Source organism: Gossypium hirsutum, chromosome A13, assembly GCF_007990345.1.
Source record: "Gossypium hirsutum isolate 1008001.06 chromosome A13, Gossypium_hirsutum_v2.1, whole genome shotgun sequence".
Taxonomy (NCBI): Eukaryota; Viridiplantae; Streptophyta; class Magnoliopsida; order Malvales; family Malvaceae; genus Gossypium; species Gossypium hirsutum.
The window spans coordinates 5,864,806-5,888,670 of record NC_053436.1 but is presented as its reverse complement, the minus strand read 5'-3'; the positions used below and the strand labels follow the sequence as shown (position 1 = coordinate 5,888,670).

Below are 23,865 nucleotides of genomic sequence, written 5' to 3'. Positions count from 1 at the left end.
AGTTCAATGAAGTTTTTGAGACAATGGAAAAAGACAGTATAATTTAACAAGCATCAACAAGATCATGCTTAGATGATTAATTAGTGTAGGCCAAGAAATACATGATAATAGGTTATCAGATGAACTTACATATTTATATATACAATGCTTTCTTTTACCTAAAAAAAAGAGGGGAAAAAAAAAACCAAAAAATCAGGGGGTTCTGTGTACAGAAATGAGAAATCAGTTGAGAGGAAAAGCCACTTGATCATGAAAGATAACAACTGGTTCTGGAACTGCCTAAAATGAGAAGCCAAACCAAGATATATTGAGACTGCTGTGATTTTGTCTGGTGCCGCCTTCACCTAATGTACGAACACGAGCTTGGGTGTAATGTTAGCATTTAGGGTGAGTTGTCAAATAAGATCAGTTCTAAACACGTGTGGTCAGGTTGTTGGTCGTGGGTACACGATTTAGTTGTATTATATGTGACCTCAAACTACAGTCCTTAACCTGTTGAAAAGACTTAGCCACATGAGCAGATGAAAGCTGAGAAAAGCTTGGAACATAAAACAAAAACACCAGATTTACCTGAATGGCTGCTAACGCGGACAAAAAATCCTTACAATGTTCAAGCAAAACTGTTTCCTTTGCAGCCAAGCTCGCAAGTTCAGCCACCAAAGAATTCATTTCCTCCACCTGCAAGGGGCAAATGAGAGATATAGATAATTAGGGTAGATTTGCCCTTTTCAAAGAGCAAGTTCAGGACAAACACAAATAATTTGTTTATTAATGGAAATTACTAAATATCTCAGGATCGGCAATAATAGTCCCTTGTGACAAAAATGTCTGATCCAAGTTCTAGATGGAAAAAGCAAGGCAAAGAATACAATCAGCTGCAAAGGTTTTTTCTACTAACTATTCCTTTTTAGCATTACCTTTCAGTAAGCAGTTTTCTTCTCTTTCCCATAAAAGAAGCCTCCAAATTGGAGAGCGCACTGCTTGTAAAGCGCACTGACAGATGGTAATATATATTTCCATTGCCTATCTAACCTCGAGACTCTCACTTATGGTTGAGTCCTATAATCTCTCATTTCAGAGAACCTACCCAATGTGAATGAAGAGCCTTATCTTTTAACTGCAGTTTCCGTTCTCGGCAGCTATAATCAGTTTATCTAATGTCAATGAAAAGCTTGCTATAGAGCTTATTTTTTTTATCTGATGTCAATGAAAAGCTCGCTATAGAGTTATTACGAAGTCTTCACAAGATACAACTGGTTTGTAAAGAACTCAACTATTACAAATAATTACCACATAAAAAACAACTCAATGGTCTTTATTTTGGAAGACTAATCCCACAAGATTGAATTAATGAATTTCACCTTAGATGACAGCGAGCATATTGAAGATGCCATTGCCTGCATCATCTCAACTGCTGAACTGATAGCATCCTTCAGATTTTGGATGTCTGCCTATTATGAGAGAACAGAGAAAGGGAAGAGAAACAAACTATTTTAAACTACATTAATACTCATTAATCGAATCATTGACACATCGTATATGGAAAATAGGGGAAAAGAGAAATGAAGAAACTTACTGTTGCTTTTCCAACAATTGGAAGTCGAAGAGTACTAGCCTTCAAAGCTTCAGTTGCTCCTAGCAAAGAGCTAGAGTGGTCTCTCTCCAAGAGGGCCCATGCTTCTAAATGAGCTATCTACACTCACCAATTATTAAAAAAATTTAGTCATGAAGCGTGCTCATGCTATAAAAGCCAGCATCTTGTAACTGAGAATGTAAAGGATAGGTCTGTTCTAACTAGCATGCAGTAAGAAGTAAATTTCAAAGTATCAAATCACCAACCGCCTTTTTTCTTTCAGGAATGAAATACAACAGTACAAAAGTTTTCTCTTCTCGACTTTCCTTGGGTTCTTATTTGCTCATTTTCTTTCTGACTTCCTTCTAACTCCAGAAGGTGCACGGAATTTGCAAATAAATCAAACACTAACCATTCTTCACAGCAGACAAGAACAGTACATCTAGTTTTCCATTTTTCGGTGTTTTATGTCTTAATTAGTACCAATTTTTAAGCACCTACTCATTTTAATGATGCAAGTGGATTCTGACTACTTCCAAGCAGGTATCTAAGCGGATTATTAAATATTAAAAGCCAGGCAGCCCCGTTACCATTGCTAGAAACTAAAGAATTCCTCATTATAAGACCAGGTCCTGGTTTGATGGTTTCATTCTCATCATACTAATTCCTAACAATGTTGTCTATGAAAGCATGGATATGATTTAATAAATACGAAGCTAAAACCATAATCAGATAGTTGAAAACAGTTGTCTATGAACGAGTTTGATGATTTCATTCTCATCATATTAATTCCTAACAATGTTGTCTATGAAAGCATGGCTATGAATTGATAAATACAAAGCTAAAACCATAATCAGATAGTTGAAAACAGTTGTATGAATGAGTTACACGGATTTGGTTCAATACTTTGAGAAACTTGAAGTTTTGAATCTTACTTGTCTTTTCAGGATGGAAGTCAATTTCAACTTTTGCTTCAGCAGCAGTAACTTTACTCTCTTGAGGGTCACAGAATGCCGTAGTTCTGATGTTGTTACCCATGCATTCCACAGATTTTTCTGATACAAAAGAAGGAACATTAGAACCAGACTTCGACTATCAAGTTAAACCTCAACTCACGATTATTATTTTCTTTTTTAGATCAAACTGATAATCACACCAATCAGTTCATAAAATTTCGGTTTATCATAAAGCAACCCAGCAGACCAATTTTGACCCAACATTGATCGCTGTTACCAGAGAAGTGATGACATCCTGAAGAATATTAGAAGCGGGGCTCTAGTTCTATTCTACCAGTTAATCTTTGAATAGGCCTTTTTAACAGATATAAAGGCAGCATCATTCACTTATCTCTTGCCAAGAACAGATTAAGAGCACCATGTCCAATTTACAACAGACACTAATGGAACCCAAAAACATCCAAATAATTCCTCACCAGGCATAACTGTAATTTTGCCTTTTCCCAATAAGTCCACTACACATTCCACTAAGCAAATTTACAACAGTATATACATATATAGATGGAATATATATATATATATAGAGAGAGAGAGAGAGATGGAAAGAGCTTGAAAATCTCTTTATAAGATCAGAATTTAGACTAAATGGACACACAAGATCAGCCACAATTCATCTACTTTGACATCACATATCAAATTCATACAGTTTTATGATCATTTACTACTAAACACTCACTTCATGTTGACCCCATATAACAACTGAAATACTCAGAATAGGTTTTCAGTTCTTTTAGATAATTAACCTTTCTTTGCCTCTAAACTTACAGAAACAAGGACCATTGGGGAAGCGACACAATGACAATAAGGCCAGAGTAAAATTAGCTATTGGAATCCAACCTAATGACTATGCAATGTCCATTATGGACGATGGAAACTTCCCAAAGAGCAACCTTATCTTACCCAATGTGATAAAATGTCTACATCTTCAGCCTCTCAGTAACAACGAGAATTCAAAATGTTACTCAGGGAAGTTTAAGCAATTATAGTTTATCACTTAATACTCTAGTAAAAGAATGGTATATGGGAAAAGAAGCTGCTCAATAATATTCGTAAGTATGTATTTCTCAATGATTTTGCATCATCTTGAGCCAATAAGTACTGTGCCAAAGCTGCCTAGAGTACTAACTCTTACCTTCAGCATGGAGCCAACTCACCAATCATCGATCACATCAAGGATTTTACTATTCAAAAGTATGACAATATATTGCCTTAAGATCCTTCTGTCACTAAATCTAATCTCTTAGCAAATATAAAAAGGACAACTGGCATGCTTTTCTCAGGAACTAAGGGTAATTCATGTAGCACATAAACAAATTATGTGATGACATATTGGAGAAGACTACACGATACTCTCCAAAGGGTACCATAATGCGAGGACTGTGCAGCCACTTGCATTATTGGCAACCTTTACCATAAACTAGTTGGGTTCAGCTTGTTTTCCAAACTAATACTGGTGAAATAAGTTTTAGAATTCATCAAATACACATAAGCATACATGAACTTTGAACATATTAAGAGCAATGCGAAGGAAAGGGAGGATAACCATACCTCAGCGCTCAGATTTTGCACTATGAAAGTTGCATCTGCCCTTGCATTTGCAAATCTCCATTGCAAGTAACCGTTATAAAAAAGCCTCAATGTATGAGCATCGAAAATTAGATCCTCTCCCTTCTTTCCTCTCCGAATATCAACGGAAAAGCTAAGAATTGAAGGGGTATTAACAGCATTACCAATCATCTCTTTACCACCAACTGCATTTCTAACCCGACCAGGACTTAGTCCCCTCGATGGAGTAGGAGATGAAGCCGAAGATGTCCAAAGCTTACTAGGAGAAGCAGGTCTTATACTACCCCTAATAGGAGAAGCCACTGCACCATCACAAGAAACCCTTTTTGGTTGACTAAACTTAGCTGGTGAACCAATTCTAGAACCCGGACTCGAAGACAAAGGTGAACATGGGTCCTGCAACCGCCTTAACCGGCTATTAGTTTCCTGCCAAAACCTTGCAGACACAACAATATTACGGGGTCCATTCTTCCCTTTCAAATTCCCACTTCTTCCAGTTCCAGAATTGGTGCTCCCAGATGACATACTATCTGTATCAGATGCATTGAGTTCATTAGAAGCCTCAATTAAAGAATTGGAATCTGGGTTTAGCTTACTAGCTTCTTTTAACAACTCGGAGCTACCCAAATCCAAACTCAATCTACTACCATCAAAAGAAACCCTTCTGCTACTCTCATCAAGCATCATTGATTGTTGCAGTGACTTAGCCAGCACTGCCCCCGATCCAAAATCCTTCCTTTCACCACTATAATCAAAGCTCCTAGACAACAGGTTTGAACCCGAACCCGGACCGGAATTCCCTTTCCGGTTTCTGGCCGGCCAGAGTTGCTGATCCGTAGGTTTCGAGTTCTCCCCGTGATCTCTCACCGCAGCTCTACGCCTTTCGGGTGTTGCTTTCCTTATCAGAGTAGAACCCACTTGAGCCTTAGCCTTACTGATCGGAAGCGAATAGGACTCGCCTTGAAACGAAACCGACAAACTTCGCGTTGAAGTAATCAACATCTTGGTAGCAGCTGACAATTCCGTGGAGCCATTAGCATTGTTATTTCCTGGCGGCAATTGACTCCCCGGCCGCCTCCGGTCGACGGATTGAGACCGTTTAGGAAGCGAAGACGACGTCGTACTAGCATTCGTTGAACGAGAAACAAGGGGGGAATGGAATCTCGCAGCTGCTTTGTTCCCGGTCGACATAGTATTAGTGGAACGAGATATAAGAGGCGAAGGAAATCTCGCCATTGGTTTGACCGCCGATGAAGTAGAAGTGGAAGAAGACGATGAAGGAGAAGGAGACAAATACCTTGAAGAAACTTGTCGTCCTCTGGGCTTTCTCGTAACAGTGGAGCCATTGTCTTTGAGAGGGGGCTTTTGATGGGTACTATTTGTTTCTTGCTGTGGTTCAACAGTGGGGCGCGAAGGAGTTGGTGGACGAGACAATGCAGCCACCATCATCAGAGACTGCAAAGGAATCTACGTTGTTTTCCACATTGCCTTGAAAGAAACTTCCGTTAATGAGTCACCATTTCCATGGCTGAAAACCTGGGGGAAAAGAGGATTTTTAGGCAATTTTGAGGAGAATGGCAGTGAACCCATAAAGGGTTTTTGAAGGATTCTCCATTTTTACTTCAACAATAGTTAAAGTTGTGAAACACACAGAGGCTATTTCCGGGTTTTCAGAGAAGAGAAGGGTGGGTGTGGTGAGATTTGGGAGAATAGCAGAGAAGAAAGAGAGAGAGAGAGATTCAGCCGGGGCTATTTTTGGCTTTGGGCTTTTATGAATCTTTTGTAAGACGTTAGGTTAATTAATTAAATTACCAATTTTCTTAGACTTTAATCTTCTCTATAATGGTACATTATGGTGTAAATGATATGCAAATTCATTCACAAATGTCTTCTCATTTGATTAACTCATCATGGAGTTAGATTTTATATTTTGTTTTCTTCAGCAAAGTAGTCCCTCTAGAATTCTATTTTTGCAGTTAAAAATTGGTATAACGAATAACTAGATAATTACATATATAATAAAATGATTAATTTATTCTTTGATTTAATGTATAGAGAATGATTTATCCATTTTTTGTGTAGAACAGATAAGATGCAATCAATTCCCGTAGCATGTGCCTCCTAGTTATTGGTTAAAATTATTGACATTAGATAAAGGATGAAGGACGATAAAAGCATTATGGAGACATTTGTATTGAAAGTTAAATTGCATTTTGCCTTCTTTACTAAAAAATATACAAATTAGGCATGTATATTATATCAAAGAGCAAGTTGATTATTCTATTAAAAATCGCTTCAATTTCTATTATTAAGTGATGGCGTATTACTATCTAGTTGCTTGAATTAATCCCTTCACGTCTAAAATTCCATCCATTTTGCTTGAATTAATCCCTCCATATCAACATGAGGTATACATAACACACCAAGTGTCACTGTCTAAATGCTCTATAAGCAACGTCAGCACTTAACAAAAAAAAAGTAAATAAATTTTTAAATGAAAGACTAGTTTACTCTTTGACCTAATACACAAGTACTAATGCACAATGTCCTGCAAAAGGATACAAGTTTGTTTGTTTTTTAAATTATCCTACAACTTCAAGTACAAGTATACATCATCTTTTCAAATCAAATTTTTTTTAACTCATTCCTAATTTTTGATTCATCTACTAACCAATAGAATGCAAAAGATTATTTACCGGGCTCGCTATATCTTGAAAAATAAAATATATATATTTTTTAAAAATATATTTTATATTAACATTTATATATTTAAATTAAAAAAGTTATCACAAAAATCTCAAAATAAAATGAGAATAAAATCTTTACAACTAAGATTAAGATCTTTTGCTACAATCACAATCTCTCGATCTATTTTACGTTAAATTAAACTTTCACAAACCCTAAACCAATGATGAGGTTCAAATGTTTATTGAGATTAGATTGAGATCTAAGTTCCATATTTTGTAGGGAAGGAAAAAGGGTTTCAATATCAAATTTCATAATTCTATGTCATTCTATTTCAATTTATTATATTCTGATCATCATTCCTTATAAAAGGTAAGATGTTTGTTCAATTCGGTAATCTTGTTAAATCTTATCATTAAATCATTTATCTAAAAATTAATAGTTCAACAATCTATATGTAATGAATTAAACATTTTCAATTCGACAATTTATATAAAAACAAATAATGAAAATCAGCAATTTAAATTCATATTTTATCGATAATTAGATTAAGGATAAACTATTAAAATAGTTACTTTTGTTTGCTTCAGGTTACATTTTAGTCATTTATATTTGAAATGGTACGTGACACATTAAATCATCATTTCAAATAAAAATTTTAGATTAAATTATACAATTGGTCCCTATATTTTTCTTGTTTTGAGCAATTTAATTCTTTTCTTTTATGTTCTTTTAATTTTTATTTTATTTTCTATTCTCTTTTGCTTCTTCCTATGTTTTTCTCCCTTCTCCATTTATTTTAACGTAGTTTTTCTATGTAATCAAGGATATTTAGCTTTAACAAATAAAGAAATAAAAAGAAAAAATTAAATTGTTCAAAAAAATAAAAGTATAGGGATTAGTTTTAACAAATGGAAAACATAGAAAAACTATGTTAAAAGAAATGGAGAAGGGAGAAAAATAGAGGGAGTAGTAGAAGAGAATGAAAAATAAAGAAAAAATAAATGAAAAGATTAAAATGAAAAATAAAGAAAAAAATAAAAGAAAAGATTAAATTGCTCAACAAAAATAATGACTAATTGTATAATTTAATCTAAAATTTTCGTTTGAAATTATTATTTAAAGTGTCTAAATATTACAACACAATAACATAAGTGACTAAAAACGTAACATTTCAAACATAAATGACTAAAATGTAATATGAAACAAATAAAAGTCACTATTTTAAAGTTTTAAAGTGGGAATGTTAAAATATTGACAAATTAAAGTATGAGGTTTAACTTCTTTTATAGAGTAAAAAGATATGAAATTCAATATCAAACAATATATATATATATATATATAAACTTTCTCGAGAAACAAACAGCAAATAAGAATTATCAAATACAGAGTACCTTAGAAAGAGGAGGGACATGAAAAAGGCTTCCAAGCAACAAAGAAGTTGATGGTATCAAATGAAAATTTATTGCAAAAAAAAAAAAGAACTCCAAATTTATATATAAATATATTATTATTGTTATTAAGAAAAATTAAAGTCAAAAGACAAGAAAAATGGGTTGTGATTATTGGAAGCAAAGTTAAAACCCATTTAATTAAAATAAAATAAAAAAGATGGAAGGTCTATTTTCAATGTCTCTTAAAATCTCCATTTCCCTTGTTTTCAACGCATATTTGTATAAACCTCCCATTTCAACAGCTACCCATATACCCTAGAATTATCAGCAGCACTAAAGATTATATGAAATATACATTAGTGTTAAAGGAAGTCTCGATTGGACTAACTGGAATGAAAGTGAAGAGTATAGGGCCTAATTTGTAATTGTTCCATTTTACTGAAAACTGACGTAAATGTAATTTTTTACATGAATAATTAATAATTATGAATGATAAGTATGAATTATGGACAACTTGATTTGTTAAGTGTCGTGAATGGAAATAAGAAAAATGTAAAAGTGATAAAAGGGTTAAAGTGCAATTTTTTCATAAAAAAATATTTTAATCATTTTTCATGAAATTGTGTTTAAAATATTATAATAATGAGATATTAAATTATTGGGTTTGATTGTGGCCTTTGGATGAGTATAAAAATTATTTGACTTTTGACTTTTAACTTTTGACGACTCATTTTAAAATGGGATAAATGAGAACAGAAAGATGAGATTTTTCATAGTGATCAAATGGTTAACTGAATTGAACTAATATTAATTGAATTAATTGAATTTTTTAATCGTTACTCGAACCGATTTTTTTTAAAAAAATTAACCAAATTGAAATATTTCGGTTAATTTGATCGTTAATCGAATTAATCAAAATTTATATGTTTTGGGTTTTTTTGGTTAAAATAAGTCTAAAACATATTAAAAAATAAATTAATAATGTTTATTTGACCGAATTTTTTAAATTAACCGAGTTAATAGAATTAGTAATAGTCTAATACATGTAATATATAATATTATTTATTAAGTTCAGTTAATTTGATTAATTACTCAAATTTTAATCGAATTAACCGTTAATCGAAATTTTAAAAAATATTAAACCGACCTTCGACTGAACTATTGGTTAACCAATTAATTAACTGAATTAGATCGATTCAATCGATTAATTCGATTTTAACTAAAATTTCAACACCCCTACCTTAGTTTGCCGCCCCTCCCTCTCTTGTAGGAGAAAAAAAAACTTCTTTTTCATTCTTCTCATCTCCTCTTTAAATCAACCCATTCCTGCCATCATCTTCTTCATTAAAGTCTAGGGTTTTATGGTTTAGAAAGAGAAAACTTTGACTAGAGAGAGAAAGTTTCGATAAGGGTAAGAAACATGTTTTTCAGAATTTTCACCTTCTTTATTTAAGGTTGTGTTTAAAATGTGATGAGCATGCTTTGATAACTTGTGTATATTTTTGTGTTGGGTGGAGAAAAAGAGAAAGAAGAGGAGAGAAGGATTCCAAGCATGGAGAAAGTGAAAATGAAGGATTAGAGAGAAGCCTTGTTTTTTGTTAATGATTACCTAGGTAAGTATACTTGAATTTTCTTTCTGTTAAATAACATAATTACGAGTTTGAATAATTAGTAAAATGAAGGGTTGAAGTGATTATGTGTATTATCATGTGAAAAACCATGGCTTGAAATTTGTCATTAATAGTAAGAAAATTCTGCTAGGAATAAGCTTTGACTTTAATTACATAAAAAAGAACTATTAAAGTGTTATGAAAATTTTAATGTCGTAGTATATTGAGTAAAAAAAAGTGTTCTTAAATAATAATAAAATGTGATTAATTGTCATAAATTAGCAAAAATTTAGTCATGCAATACAGTGAAGTGAAGATGTGATAAATTGTGGAAATTGAATCATAAGATGCAAATTTAAATGTTGTATTGAACATTGAGAATGAGGTATAGTGATAATATATGTAAAATGTTGCTAGAGAAATTGTGAAGTAATGACTAAAATATATACCTTGTTGAGAAATGGATATTGAACATATTTATATATATATATATGTATGAATGTCAACTAGTGATATAACTCACCTAAGTGATAAGTGAATAAGTGAAAAGTGTATAAATTGTTAATGAATGGTTTTTTATGAGCTCTTAAAGAGTGAATTTGATAATTGAAGAACGATAAGAGTTTAAAAATGAAAATCTGTGAATATGTGTATGTGACGTGTATATGTGCATGAGAATCATCATGTGATATCGGTGTGTTATATGAATTTTGAAATGTTTAATTGATTAAATAAGTAAATTGATCTAGTAAGTTTAGTAGAACAATTAGGATACAATTGGCATGCTATAAGGATTAGTGTGTGTGCGCTTTGGAACATCAATGTGATGCCTTACGCCATAGCACTTTAGTGCATATTGGGTCATTAAACGTTTGGTGTGTTTAGTTGGATGCACAATTGATGCAATATGTGTGATGTGATCATTTAGAATCGTAAGTATATGAGTCCCATTCCACTGGAGTTTACTAAGGACTAAGTGTTTATTATTAATGCAATATCGTTTCATGAATTTATTGTGTATTAAAATGGGCATAAATAAAGTTGCTTGGTTAAAATGTGAAAGGAATGTTGCCCCTAAATTGACATAAATGTGAATAAAAAATGAATCGATGAATGGACCTAAGTCTTTATTTCTTGTCGTAAAAGAAATTTTTCCCATCTGTTTTTGACAAAATCCAAGGCAGATTCAGAATTGAAGAGGGAGATTCCTCTAACCAGGTGGGAGATTAACAGTAATCAAATCCACACGGCCCTATAAATGTTTGTAATTCTAAAGCTGTCCGAAATTTTTGGTGGAAGCACAAGGCAGATAAAAGAAAGATTCGCTTTCTCAATTGGAAGAAAGAGAAGAACAACCTACATTCTACTTAGAAACCTCTGATATCAAATTAGGTATATCAAACACTAGAAAGAGATGAATACATAAACTTTAGTTTAATGTGCAATTGTATATATAAATTTTAATTTGATGTAATTTTACACATGAACTTTGATTGCGGTTAGAATGTATACGTGAAACTTAATTTTAATTCAATCATACACGTTTAAAAAAATAAATACATCTATTTATTTTTATATTGAATAAATAAAATTATTTCTTGTGCAACATATAAACATAAACTGATTTTACAAAATTATACAAAATCAAAATTCATGTAAAATAATTACATATTAAATCAAAATTCATATATAATTATGAGATTTATTCCTTCTAGAAACCCATACAATTTAATACTTTATTAAATCAAATAATGGGACATTATTATATGTGAGTTCACTGAATTTTAAAGAAAAAAAAAACAGCTAATAAAGTGTGTCAAAATCTTTATTTGAGCATGTCTGAAATGGCTTTATCCTTAATCGACCCATTTTAAAGGTTTGATTTTGATATGGCCTCAAAAGTTGTAGCTAAAGATCATAATACTAATATTTGCTCCACCATAAAAAACTCAACCCCATGTAACTTTGCTGAAATATTGCTGCTCAATTAAGCCACCTTCCTAAACCTAGTTTCTCTTTTCTTTCTATATATTCATTACTCAAAAAACAATGGTGGATCCCTCACCCTCTAAGGCATTATTTGTGTGGTCAACATCAACTTAAGGCCTAACCTTGTTCTTTTACTTTGTGCCATACTAGGTGTCTCTTTCACCTCATTTTGGCATAGAAAAAGTTAAAACCAATGGTCATTGATTAGTATCCCTTTGACATTCATAAGGAAAATGACATGGTAAATGCCAGGCTGATTGGCATATTTCTCAAGTAAAATGAAATGAAAATGGTAAACCCTGTCAACCAAGGGTTAGGTTGATCCAATTGATTGAACAAGCACCAACATTTGAGTCTCATCAGCAATATATCACTTGATGGATACTATGCAAGTAAAACTATCAGCCCTCTATGAAACTAGTGGCACGCCCTGATCCTAGATTGAGATAGCCTAAGTAGGAAAACAAAACAAATACCAGCATGACTGAAACACTAATATGGTATTTGCTCCATCCGCTAGACAGAAATTGCCCCCTTCACAGTTCTTGAATAGGGTATATAGCTGTTTCCTCAACAAGGCTTAATCAATTCAGATAGGAAACATGATTCGTTTTTGTGCACTCGAATCATGCAACACCACATCAATGTGCATGCAGTTCAATGACTTTGGAGACGATGGAAAAGGACAGTATATGATTTAACAGGCATCAACAATATCATTCTTAGATGATTAATCAGTGTAGATCAAGAAATACATAATAATAGGTTATCAGATGAACTTACATATATATACAATGCTTTCTTTTACCTAAAAAGTGGGGAAAAAAACCAAAAAATCATGGGGTTCTTGTATACAGAAATGAGAAATCAGTTGAGAGGATAAGCCACTTGATCATGAAAGACAACAACTGGTTCTAGAACTGCTAAAATGAGAGAAGCCAACCTAGATATATTCAGTCTGCTGTGATTTTGTCGGTGCCGCCTCTGCCTACTGTAAGAAACATAAGCTTGGGCGTAATGTTAGCGTTTAGGGTGAGTTGTCAAATAAGATCAGTTCTACACACGTGTGGTCAGGTTGTTGGTCGCAGGTACACACTTTAGTTGTATTATATGTGACCTCAAGCTACAGTCCTTAACCTGTTGAAAAGACTTCTAATGAGCCACATGAGCAGATGAAAGCTGAGAAAAGCTTGGAACATAAAACAGAACACCGTATTTACCTCAATGGCTGCTAATGCAGACAAAAAATCCTTACAATGTTCAAGCAAAACAGTTTCCTTTGCAGCCAAGCTCGCAAGTTCTGCTACCAAAGAATTCATTTCCTCCACCTGCAAGGGACAAATAAGATTTAGATAATCAGGTAGATTTGCCCTTTTATTGATGAGCCGCAATCAAGCCACCACAAGATACAACCAGCCTGTAAAGAACTGAACTATTACAAATAATTACCATATAAAACAACTCGATGATTTTTATTTTGGAAGACTAATGCCCATGAGATTGAATTAATGAATTTTACCTTTGATGACAGTGAGCATATTGAAGATGCCATTGCCTGCATCATCTCAACTGCTGAACTGATTGCATCCTTCAGATTTTGGATATCTGCCTATTATGAGAGAACAGAGAAAGGGAAGAGAAAACGAACAACATTTTAAACTATGATATAGTCACGAATTGAATCATCAACACATTGTATATGGAAAATAGGGGAAAAGAAAAGAATAAGAAAGAAACTTACTGTTGCTTTTCCAACAATTGGAAGTCGAAGAGTACTAGCCTTTAAAGCTTCAGTTGCTCCTAGCAAAGAGCTAGAGTGGTCTCTCTCGAGGAGGGACCATGCTTCTAAATGAGCTATCTACACTCACCAATTACAAAAAAGTTTAGTCATGTAGAGAATTCATGCTATAAAAGCCAGCATCTTGTAACTGAGAATAGAAAGGACAGGTCTGTTCTAACAAGTATGCAGTAAGAACTGAGGTTCGAATTATAGAATCACCAACAGCCTTTTTCCTTTCGGAATGAAATATAAAGTACACAATTTTTCTTCTCTAACTTTCCTTGCGTTCTTATTCACTCATTTTCTTTCTGACTTCCTCTTAACTCCAGAAAGCGCATGAAATTTGAAAAAACTCAACACTGACCAATTCTCTACAGTCAACAAGAATAGTACATCTAGTTTTCCATTTTTCTGTGTTTTATGTGTCTTAACTAGTACCAATTATTTGAGCACCTACTCATAAAGTGAATTCTGACTACTTCAAAGCAGGTATCTAAGTGGATTATTAAATATTAAGGGCCAGGCAGCCCCGTTGACCATTGCAAGAAACTAAAGAATTCCTCATTATAAGACCAGATCCTAGATTGATGATTTCATTCTCATCATATTAATTCCTAATAATGTAGTCATTTTTTCTTTTAATGAAAGCATGGATACAGACATGAAACACGTGTATGATATGATAATATGAAGGTAAAGCTATAATCAGATAGTTGAAAACAGTTTTGTCTATGAAAGAGTCTGCAAGGATTAAGTTTACTACTTCGAGAAACTTGAAGTTTTGAATCTTACTTGTCTTTTCAAGATGGAAGTTAATTTCAACTTTTGCCTCAGCAGTAGCAACTTTATTCTCTTCAGGGTCACAGAATGCCGCAGTTCCGATGTTGTTACCCACGCATTCCACAGATTTTTCTGATACAAGTGAAGGAACATTAGAGGTGAACAAACCAGATTTATTATCAACCATCATGTTAAACATCAACTCATGATTATTGTTTTCTTTTTAATATCAAACTGATCATTACAGCAAACGGTTAGTAAAATTCCAGTTTATTATATAGGGCTGTTACCAGAGAAGTGATGACATCCTGAAGAATTTAAAAAGCAGGGCACTAGTTCTATTCTACCAGTAAATCTTTAAATAGGCCCTTTTAACTGAAAATACAGCCAGCGTCATTCACTTATCGCTTGCCAAGAACAGATTAAGAGCACCATGTCCACTTTATGACAGACACTAATTGAACCCAAAAACATTTAAATAATTCCTCGCCAGGCATATCTTTAATTTGCCTTCTTCCAATAAGTCGACAACACATTCCACTAAGCAAATTTACAACAGTATATGCATACACATATGTATGTGTATATATAACATTCATAGGTATGTATTTCTCAATGATTTTGCATCATCTTGAGCCGATAAGTACTGTGCCAAAGCTGCCTAGAGTACTAACTCTTACCTTCAGCATGGAGCCAACTCACCAATCATCGATCACATCAAGGAATTTACTATTCAGAAGTATGACAATATATTGCCTCAAGATCCTTCTGTCATTAAATCTAATCTCTTAGCAAATATAAAAAGGACAACTGGACATGGACATGCTTTTCTTAGGAACTACAGGTAATTTATGTAGCAGTAGCACGTAAACAAATCATGTGATACCATATTGGAGAAGACTACATGATACTCTCCAAGGAGTACCATATTGCAAGAACTAAGCTGCCACTTGCATTATAGGCAACCTTTACCATAAACTAGTTGGGTTCAGCTTGTTTGCCAAACTAAAACTCGTGAAATAAGTTGAAGAATTCATCAAATACACATAAGCATACAAGAACATTGAACGTATTAATAGCAATGAGAAGGCAGGATAACCATACCTCAGCACTCAGTTTTTGTACAATGAAAGCTGCATCCGCCCTTGCATTTGCAAATCTCCATTGCAAGTAACCGTTATAAAAAAGCCTCAATGTATGAGCATCAACAATTCGATCCTCTCCCTTCTTCCCTCTCCGAATATCAACAGAAAAGCTAAGAATCGAAGGGGTATTAACAGCATTACCAATCATCTCTTTACCACCAACTGCATTTCTAACCCGACCAGGACTTAGTCCCCTCGACAGAGTCGGAGTCGAAGCCGAAGATGTCCAAAGCTTACTAGGAGAAGCAGGTCTTATACTATACCTAATAGGAGAAGCCATTGCACCGTCACAAGAAACCCTTCTTGGTTGACTAAACTTAGCTGGTGAACCAATTCTAGACCCTGGGCTCGAAGACAAAGGTGAACCCGGGTCCTGCAACCGCCTTAACCTGCTATTAGTTTCCTGCCAAAACCTTGCAGACACAACAATATTACGGGGTCCATTCTTCCCTTTCAAATTCCCACTTCTTCCAGTTCCAGAATTGGTGCTCCCAGATGATATACTATCTGTATCAGATGCAGTGAGTTCATTAGAAGCCTCAATTAAAGAATTGGAATCTGCGTTTAGCTTATTAGCTTCTTTTAACAACTCGGAGCTACCCAAATCTAAACTCAATCTACTACCACCATCAAAAGAAACCCTTCTGCTACTCTCATCAAGCATCATTGATTGTTGCAATGACTTAGCCAGCGCTGCCCCAGATCCAAAATCCTTCCTTTCACCACTATAATCAAAGCTCCTAGACAACGGATTTGAACCCGAACCTGGACCCGAATTCCCTTGCCGGGTTCTGCCCGGCCAGAGTTGCCGATCAGCAGGCTTCGAGTTCTCCCCGTGATCTCTCACCGGAGTAGCTCTACGCCTTTCGGGTGTTGCTTTCCTCATCAGAGTAGAACCCACTTGAGCCTTAGCCTTACTGATCGGAAGCGAATAGGACTCGCCTTGAAACGAAACCGACAAACTTCGCGTTGAAGTAATCAACATCTTGGTAGCAGCTGACAATTCCGTGGAGCCATTAGCATTGTTATTTCCTGGCGGCAATTGACTTCCCGGCCGCCTCCGGTCGACGGATTGAGACCGTTTAGGAAGCGAAGACGACGTCGTACTAGCATTCGTTGAACGAGAAACAAGCGGGGAATGGAATCTCGCAGCTGCTTTGTTCCCCGTCGACATAGTATTAGTGGAACGAGATATAAGAGGAGAAGGAAATCTCGCCGTTGGTTTGGCCGCCGAAGAAGTGGAAGAAGTGGAAGAAGACGATGAAGGAGAAGAAGACAAATACCTTGAAGAAACTTGTCGTCCTCTGGGCTTTCTCGGAACACCGGAGCCATTGTCTTTGAGAGGAGGCTTTTGATGGGTACTATTTGTTTCTTGCTGTGGTTCTTCAACAGTGGGCTTTGAAGGAGTTGGTGGACGAGACAATGCAGCCACCATCGTCGGAGACTGCAAAGGAATCTACGTTCTTTTCCACATTGCCTTGAATGAAACTTTCGTTAATGAGTCTCCATTTCCATGGCTGAAAACCTGGGAAAAAGAGTATTTTTAGGCGATTTTGAGAAGAATGGAGGTGAACCCATAAAGGGTTTTTGAAGGATCCTCCAGTTTCAACAACAGTGAAACCCACAGGTCTTTCTGGGTTTTCAGAGAAGAGAAGTAAAGTGAGATTTGGGAGAATAGAAGAGAGAGAGAAAGCGAGATTCAGCTGGGGCTGTTTTGGCTTTCGGTTTTTATTAATCTTTCTGTAAGATGTTAGGTTAATTAATGAAATTACCAATTTTCTTAGACTTTAATCTTCCCTATAATGGAACATTTTGGTATAAATGAAAATGGGAAATCATTTACAAATGAATCCTCAATCTTATATCAAATGTCAACAATTCTACCCAAAAGCAATTTCCAATTTTTTTAGGAAATTTGTAGTTTAGCCTAATCCAATTTCTAAATAGGCCAACCTCTCTTCCAAATTTGTCTCTTTTGATAATTTGTTTTTAGATAAAAGTAGAGATATGACAATTCGTGTAATAATTCAACTGTCGAGATAATTATAGGATTTTTAAAAAAAATTAATTATTTATAAAAGTCATAACAACTAATACATTGTTATTCTTGTTATTCATCTATTTCACAATAATTTTCATTTCTACTAAACATTTAAGCTAAGTATATCTATGCCTTAAGTACATAAAAGTTAATTAAATTTTTTCGGGTAAATTTCTTCGGGTTTGTATTAATCATCTTCTAAAAATTATTATCCACTCACGATATTAAGAATCTCATATAAAATTAATAATTATAAACCCATTCAACAAATAATTTGAAATTTTAAGATTTCAATTAATGGAAAGAGATTCATTTATTTTTATATAAATAATTTATTTTACAAAATAATTCTTTTTCAAAAACTTTGGTGGGTTATTTTTAAATTTATGTGAGGTCATTTTTAAATTTTTTGTGAATTAATACATCAATTGTATAAAAACAAATTTGAAAATTTATAAGTAATATTTATTTTTTTTTATTTTTTGTGGGGTCATCATCATGGCTCTCCATTGTTCACATAACCTCATAAAAATTCAAAAAAAATTCAACAAATATTTAAAAATATTTATAGAAATTAGAAAGCATATTTACGTAAACTGTTGTATGAGCTGTCACTAGACTTGTTTATGAGTTGGGTCATTCAGCTCGAAGACCAGTCCGAAAAGTGATATAATTCAACAAATAATTTCTATTTATTTAATTTTATGGAGATAATATAAAATAAGTGGATGATTAATATTTTTGAATCTTTAACTTTGCTTATATGGTTTAAAAATAATAAGCATTACATGTTATATTTTAATTGAATAATGTTTTTGACTAAATTGACATAAAATTACTTATAATCTGTTTCCAACACATAAATAATTGGATAATACGCTTCAACACACTTAAATCCACATCCTCCTATAATAACAATAATGTTAATGCCAAAAATTAATCTTTACGAGTAAAAGATATTCCTCCAATTCTTAAACAAATCCTTTTTGAAATAATAACTTTAAATTACTTTTTTTTAACTGTAACTTCAATTACATCGTAAAACTATTTATATATCATATCTTGTTGGTCAAGTCGCAACTCAATATAAAAAGATCATGTTCAAAGCTAAAGTCTATTTTTGGGTCATCATCAATATATTATTTCGTCGTTAACTTTTTTTCTCAAAAATAATTCAAAATAAAAATAGGAATACAACTAAGTTCAAGATCTTTTGCTATAATCACAATCTGTAGATCTATATTACGTTAATCAAAACTTTCATAAACCTTAAACCAATTATTAGCCACAACATGATCCAAATGTTTATGGTGATTAGATTGAGATTTAAGTTTGATAGAAAAAGGGTTTAATTCTTTTTTTTTTACTTTACGAAAAGTGTAAAATTAGTCCATTTATTTCAATTTGATAGAATTTGATCTTCTTATTTTATGAAAGTCGAGAATTTTGTCTAATTGGATAACGCTGTTAGACCTTTTCATTAAATTACAGATCTGACAATCAACGGTTTAATGCAATAAACTATTAAAAATCATTAATTCAGTAATTTATATACAATAAATTAACAAAAAATCAACGATTCAAGTTCATGTATTAACTAATTATTAGATTAATTTTTTAGTTTTTTAAAGTATAATTTTTTAGTTTTTTTAAAGTATGGGAACTCAATTCTGACCAAGTAAAGTAGAAAGATTAATTTCAAAATTTTCATAAAGTTAAAAGATTAATTTCAATATTGGATCTAAATATATATATATATCAAGTATCAACTATCTCAAAAATAAGCATCAGACAAGTAATTTATGTATTTACCAATAATTGAAAAAACTTCTTTTAAGTTTTGTAAAGTCGAATGACAAAAAAATTGATAAATTATTAGCTTTTCTATTTTTGTAGAATAAAGAGATGAAATTTAATACTAAACTGAATATTATATATATATAAACTTTCTCGAGAAACAAACAGCAAACAAAATTTACCAAAGTCAGAGTACCTTTGAGAGTGGAGAGACATGAAAAGAGCTTCCAAGCAACAGAGAAAAAGAAGTTGCTGGTATAAAATGGAAAATTGTTGCAAACAAACTTCAAGTTTTTAAATATATATAATCATTACTGTTAGGATAAATTACATCCATGATCACTCTAAAATAGGGTTTATTCTATTTTGATCATTCTAATTTTTTTTCTCAATTTAGTTATTATAAATAAGATAATTGTGTGAATTAGTCATTGCCGTTAAAATTTTTGTTTTCTTTTAACGGATTGCTAATGTGGCACATTAGCACATTGAGTGACTGACACATAATATTTTTTTTGATTTTTGACTAAAGTTTAGGAATCTTCCTATAATTAGTCCAATTTTTCCCCTAAACATTATAGAGAGGTTTTCTTAAACTTTAGTCAAAAGTAAATAAAAAATTGTCACATATCAGTCGTTTAATTGGCTAATGTGTCACATCAACAATATGTTAAAAGAAACAAAAATTTTAATAATAATGACTAATTTACACAATTATCTTATTTATAGTAATTAAATTGAAAAAAATTAAAGTCAAAAGACGAGAAAAATGCCTTGTGATTATTGGAAGCAAAGTTAAAACCCATTAAATAAAATTTAAAAAGATGGAATGTCTATTTTCAATCCCTCTTAAATTCTCCATTTCCCTTGATTTCAACGCATATTTGTACAAACCTCCAATTTCAACAGCTACCCATACAGCCTTGAATTCTCAGCAGCACAAGTTTTAGCTTGAAATAGTAGGGTAAATTATGTTTCAAGTTTTAGTCTTCCTGATTTCCGGATTTAAACATGGTCATTGTTAATATTGTTAAGCTTTTTTGGTTAATTTCAATATCGTTACAACGCTATTTTTTTTTTGCATGGCTATTAAGTGAGATTTTTTGTTTTTAATTTAAAAATACTACACCAATGGATTTAAGAAAAAAAAACTTTAATATGATTAATAATTGACCTGAATTTTGAAATATAATGAGCGAAGAGACTAAACTCTTTGAAATTAAAAAAATTCCAAATGTAAAAAAAAAAGGTAGTAGGGACTTAGAACCTATTTTAGCCAAATATTAACTTTAGGGGAAAAAAAGCCTTAACTAAAACTAAGTACAATTATGCAAATATTTTTGTTTTATTATAATTTTCTTATTCAAATTAGAATAGGTAGATATATATTAAATTATGATACACCCATGATGTGAGTGAAAAAATTATATATTTATAAAAATAATATAAAAATAAAAGAGGCTTCGGTTAAAATTGTAAAGTTAAGATATTAAAAATTAAAATATTTTAATTTTAAATGCATTTTTTACATTTTTTAGAAATTTACTTAAATATAAATTAATAAAAATATCCTCATAATAAAATTTGATATTTTATATAAAGATTTTTTTTTTTTGTAATTTCTCAACTGAGTTGAGATCCAATTAATAAGCTACAACTCAATCAACCCTTTAAAATAATAGTATAGATATGTATAATGATAGGAATAATATTTGATGTACCATGCACTGTCAATGAATAATAACATAATATTGCATAATTAATTATAAATGTGTGAAATACTTGTAAATAAATATTAATAACTTTCGTGTTTATGGTATTAATATTTATGTGCAATCATTTTTGAGTTAATTATGTTTAAATAAAATTGTTTGTATTTATTTCTAAGTCCTCCATCGATTTTTGTTCTATTCAACAATGATATTTTATATTATTATTTACTGCTAATAAATGAAATTCATACGCTGATAATGCATCAAATATTATCTTACACAACAAATTTTCGACGATTTTATTAATTTTTATAAGATGGAAAAAGTTTAAAAAAAGTTACCCATTTCCATTTTCATTTTCTCTTTTCTCGCCATAGTTTTCCTTCAAATGGAAAGAACCTTTATTTATTTTATTATTATATTATATGGTAAAAAAATGATTTTTGATCCACCATGTGTTTGCAGTTTCAATCATATAATTTTCAATTTTTATTTTTTCATTCTCATTGGTCCTCCATTTGGTTGCAAGGCTTACATCAAATGCCCTCTTTGTGTTTTGTTCGATTGTATATAATTTTCTTTTACTTAATTCTCTTTTGATTCTTCAATTTATACTCAAAGGGTTAATTGCATTAAGTGTACCAAAACTATAGTTTTGATTCTAAATTGATCCTTCAAATTTCAAAACATTCACATCCTTCTTTACTACGTAAATAGCTTGGATGTGACATTTTTTAAAAGAATAAAATATAAATAATGCTATTAAAATTTATGAGGAATATATTTTTTATATGACACATATGATCCAAACTGATTACACGATAAGTATACATATGTTTTAAATATAATACATATAAAATCTAAGCCGATAAAAATTGGAGTATTTTTATGCATTTAACCCTTAAAATGATTATAATGAATCTTTACTCTTTTCCCCTTTTAAGGACCTATAGTTGGGTATAAATTGAATGTAGAACTGCAATGTAGATACATACAGTTATCACATATATGCTATTCTTTGCATGCTTTTATTTTTATATATCAATTGATATGTGTGTTTAATAAGTGGTGTAGAGTGTAGTACATGTAGAGGGCCAAGTAATAACAACAAATATTATAAATACATAAATAATAGAAAGAACCCCATTGTTAGATTGTGGATATGGCATGAATGTTGAGGTCCTAGATTTGAGTTTCATTTTATGTAAATGTGTGAGTTCTTCTCTAAATTTATTATAGTCACAGTTAATTAATTAGCTATTCAATTTAGTGCTTATATCGAGTGATTCTTATTGAAATTGTTGTTATAATTGTAAGTAGAAATAGTAATAAAATGAAGGGAATAAATTATGAGATGATGCTAGTTGAAACTTTTGTAGCCATGTGACTTAGAACATACTCCATAAAATAAATTGGTGTAAAAGGAAGAACAACCCATATAAGTGATGCTTTGTTTAATTAGGGGGGGTTGGGCATCACTTATCCCACTTTCCAAGTGATTATAAACTTCAAAAAAGAGAATTCCTTTGTCTGCACCCTCACCTTTCCAACATTGCCTCTCCATTCCACCATGTTCCTCACTTTTACTAAAAATGGCCGCAATCTTGGATAAGAATGAGTTCCAAATATTAAAATAGATTCTGAATTTGTTAATTAGACAACTCAAGTTGGTTTTAAATTAGATTATTTTAAGTTAAAATATTCAAAATTCTAGGTTTTAGTCATCAAAATTATTTTTTATATAATTTAAGATCAGGGTTTATTTTAAGGTTTAATTATTTCAGTCTTAATTTAAAATTTAATGTATTTCATATTTGGCTCATTTTAGAGTTCAGATCTATTGACTTTTTATAATAAATTAGATAATCATACTCGAGGTGAAATTGATTGGATTAGATTTTAAGGTTAGAGTCAAATTGAAAGGTTGGTCAGTCCTGCATAGTTCGATTTTTTGGCATGATTTCATTGGACTTTATTTTTTCTTAGGAATAACATCAAAGACAAGCTTTGGTCTGACTCAGTGCAGGAATACAATGAAACATATTTTGACAAATAGGAACTTGAATTGCAATGTCTAGATGAATTCTTAGAGCTATTGATCTCTAGCTTAATTGAGATTAATTACGGAAGATGGGACTTTAAAATGGCTTCCATGACTTGAAGTTCACAATTGAGGGGACCCCGGAAAATAAAGCTTGAAGAAGAAATCTAGACAAGCAAGTTGGTAACTTGGATCATTGCAAGACTTTATGTGTTGAAAACTTAAAGCTCTTTAACTAGTATGATTCATTGGTAAAGCTGACTTATCACCATAGGTCTAAGTGTTCAGTACCAACATTCATAAACAATGAAAATAGAATGATGATGATGAACCAAGTCCAAGTCCAAGTCCAATTGGCAGAAGGCCAGAAATAAATACCATGTTAAAAATAGAAAATAAACTTCTCTCCTAATGCCATACTATTAATATACAAAATAAATTGAAAATATGGAAGTGGATGTACAAGAAGAGGATGAACAAGGTTGAAATAAAAAAAATGCCAATGCAAGCCTAATTGATTCTCATGTTTAGTTCACAAAAGCATTGCTAAAATTTGGATAACTATGGGATACAACATGCGGGTCATTAATTTACTCAAAATGCATTGAGCTGGTTGATATACAAAGCAATTCCTTCCTAATTCTACAAACATGATACTTCATTTTTATTTGAAACACACACCCACATCATAATAACAAGGGTTAATATAATTTTTTTGTCTTAAACTTGGCAACTA

At 32.1% G+C, this 23,865-nt stretch overlaps 2 protein-coding genes across 3 annotated transcripts; both read right to left on the bottom strand.

Moving 5' to 3' along the window:
* Positions 1-42: 42 nt before the first annotated feature.
* Positions 43-5,951, bottom strand: LOC107894318 (QWRF motif-containing protein 2). Its single transcript, XM_016819604.2, has 6 exons — positions 4,138-5,951; positions 2,509-2,628; positions 1,577-1,693; positions 1,362-1,451; positions 571-678; positions 43-492 (listed from the first exon to the last, which is right to left on the bottom strand). The coding sequence occupies exons 1-6, from the start codon at positions 5,602-5,604 to the stop codon at positions 412-414; spliced, it is 1,983 nt and encodes a 660-aa protein (XP_016675093.1). The 5' UTR covers positions 5,605-5,951; the 3' UTR covers positions 43-411.
* A 6,575-nt stretch (positions 5,952-12,526) lies between these two features.
* LOC107894317 (QWRF motif-containing protein 2) lies at positions 12,527-17,284 on the bottom strand. 2 transcript variants are annotated; one of them, XM_016819602.2, is made up of 6 exons: positions 15,498-17,279; positions 14,406-14,525; positions 13,575-13,691; positions 13,353-13,442; positions 13,054-13,161; positions 12,527-12,970 (listed from the first exon to the last, which is right to left on the bottom strand). In XM_016819602.2, the coding sequence occupies exons 1-6, from the start codon at positions 16,971-16,973 to the stop codon at positions 12,890-12,892; spliced, it is 1,992 nt and encodes a 663-aa protein (XP_016675091.1). In that variant the 5' UTR covers positions 16,974-17,279; the 3' UTR covers positions 12,527-12,889. The 2 variants fall into 2 exon arrangements, with proteins under 2 accessions (XP_016675091.1, XP_016675092.1); XM_016819603.2 differs by lacking the exon at positions 12,527-12,970 and having other exon boundaries at positions 13,124-13,250; positions 15,498-17,284.
* Between the last annotated feature and the right edge of the window lie 6,581 nt (positions 17,285-23,865).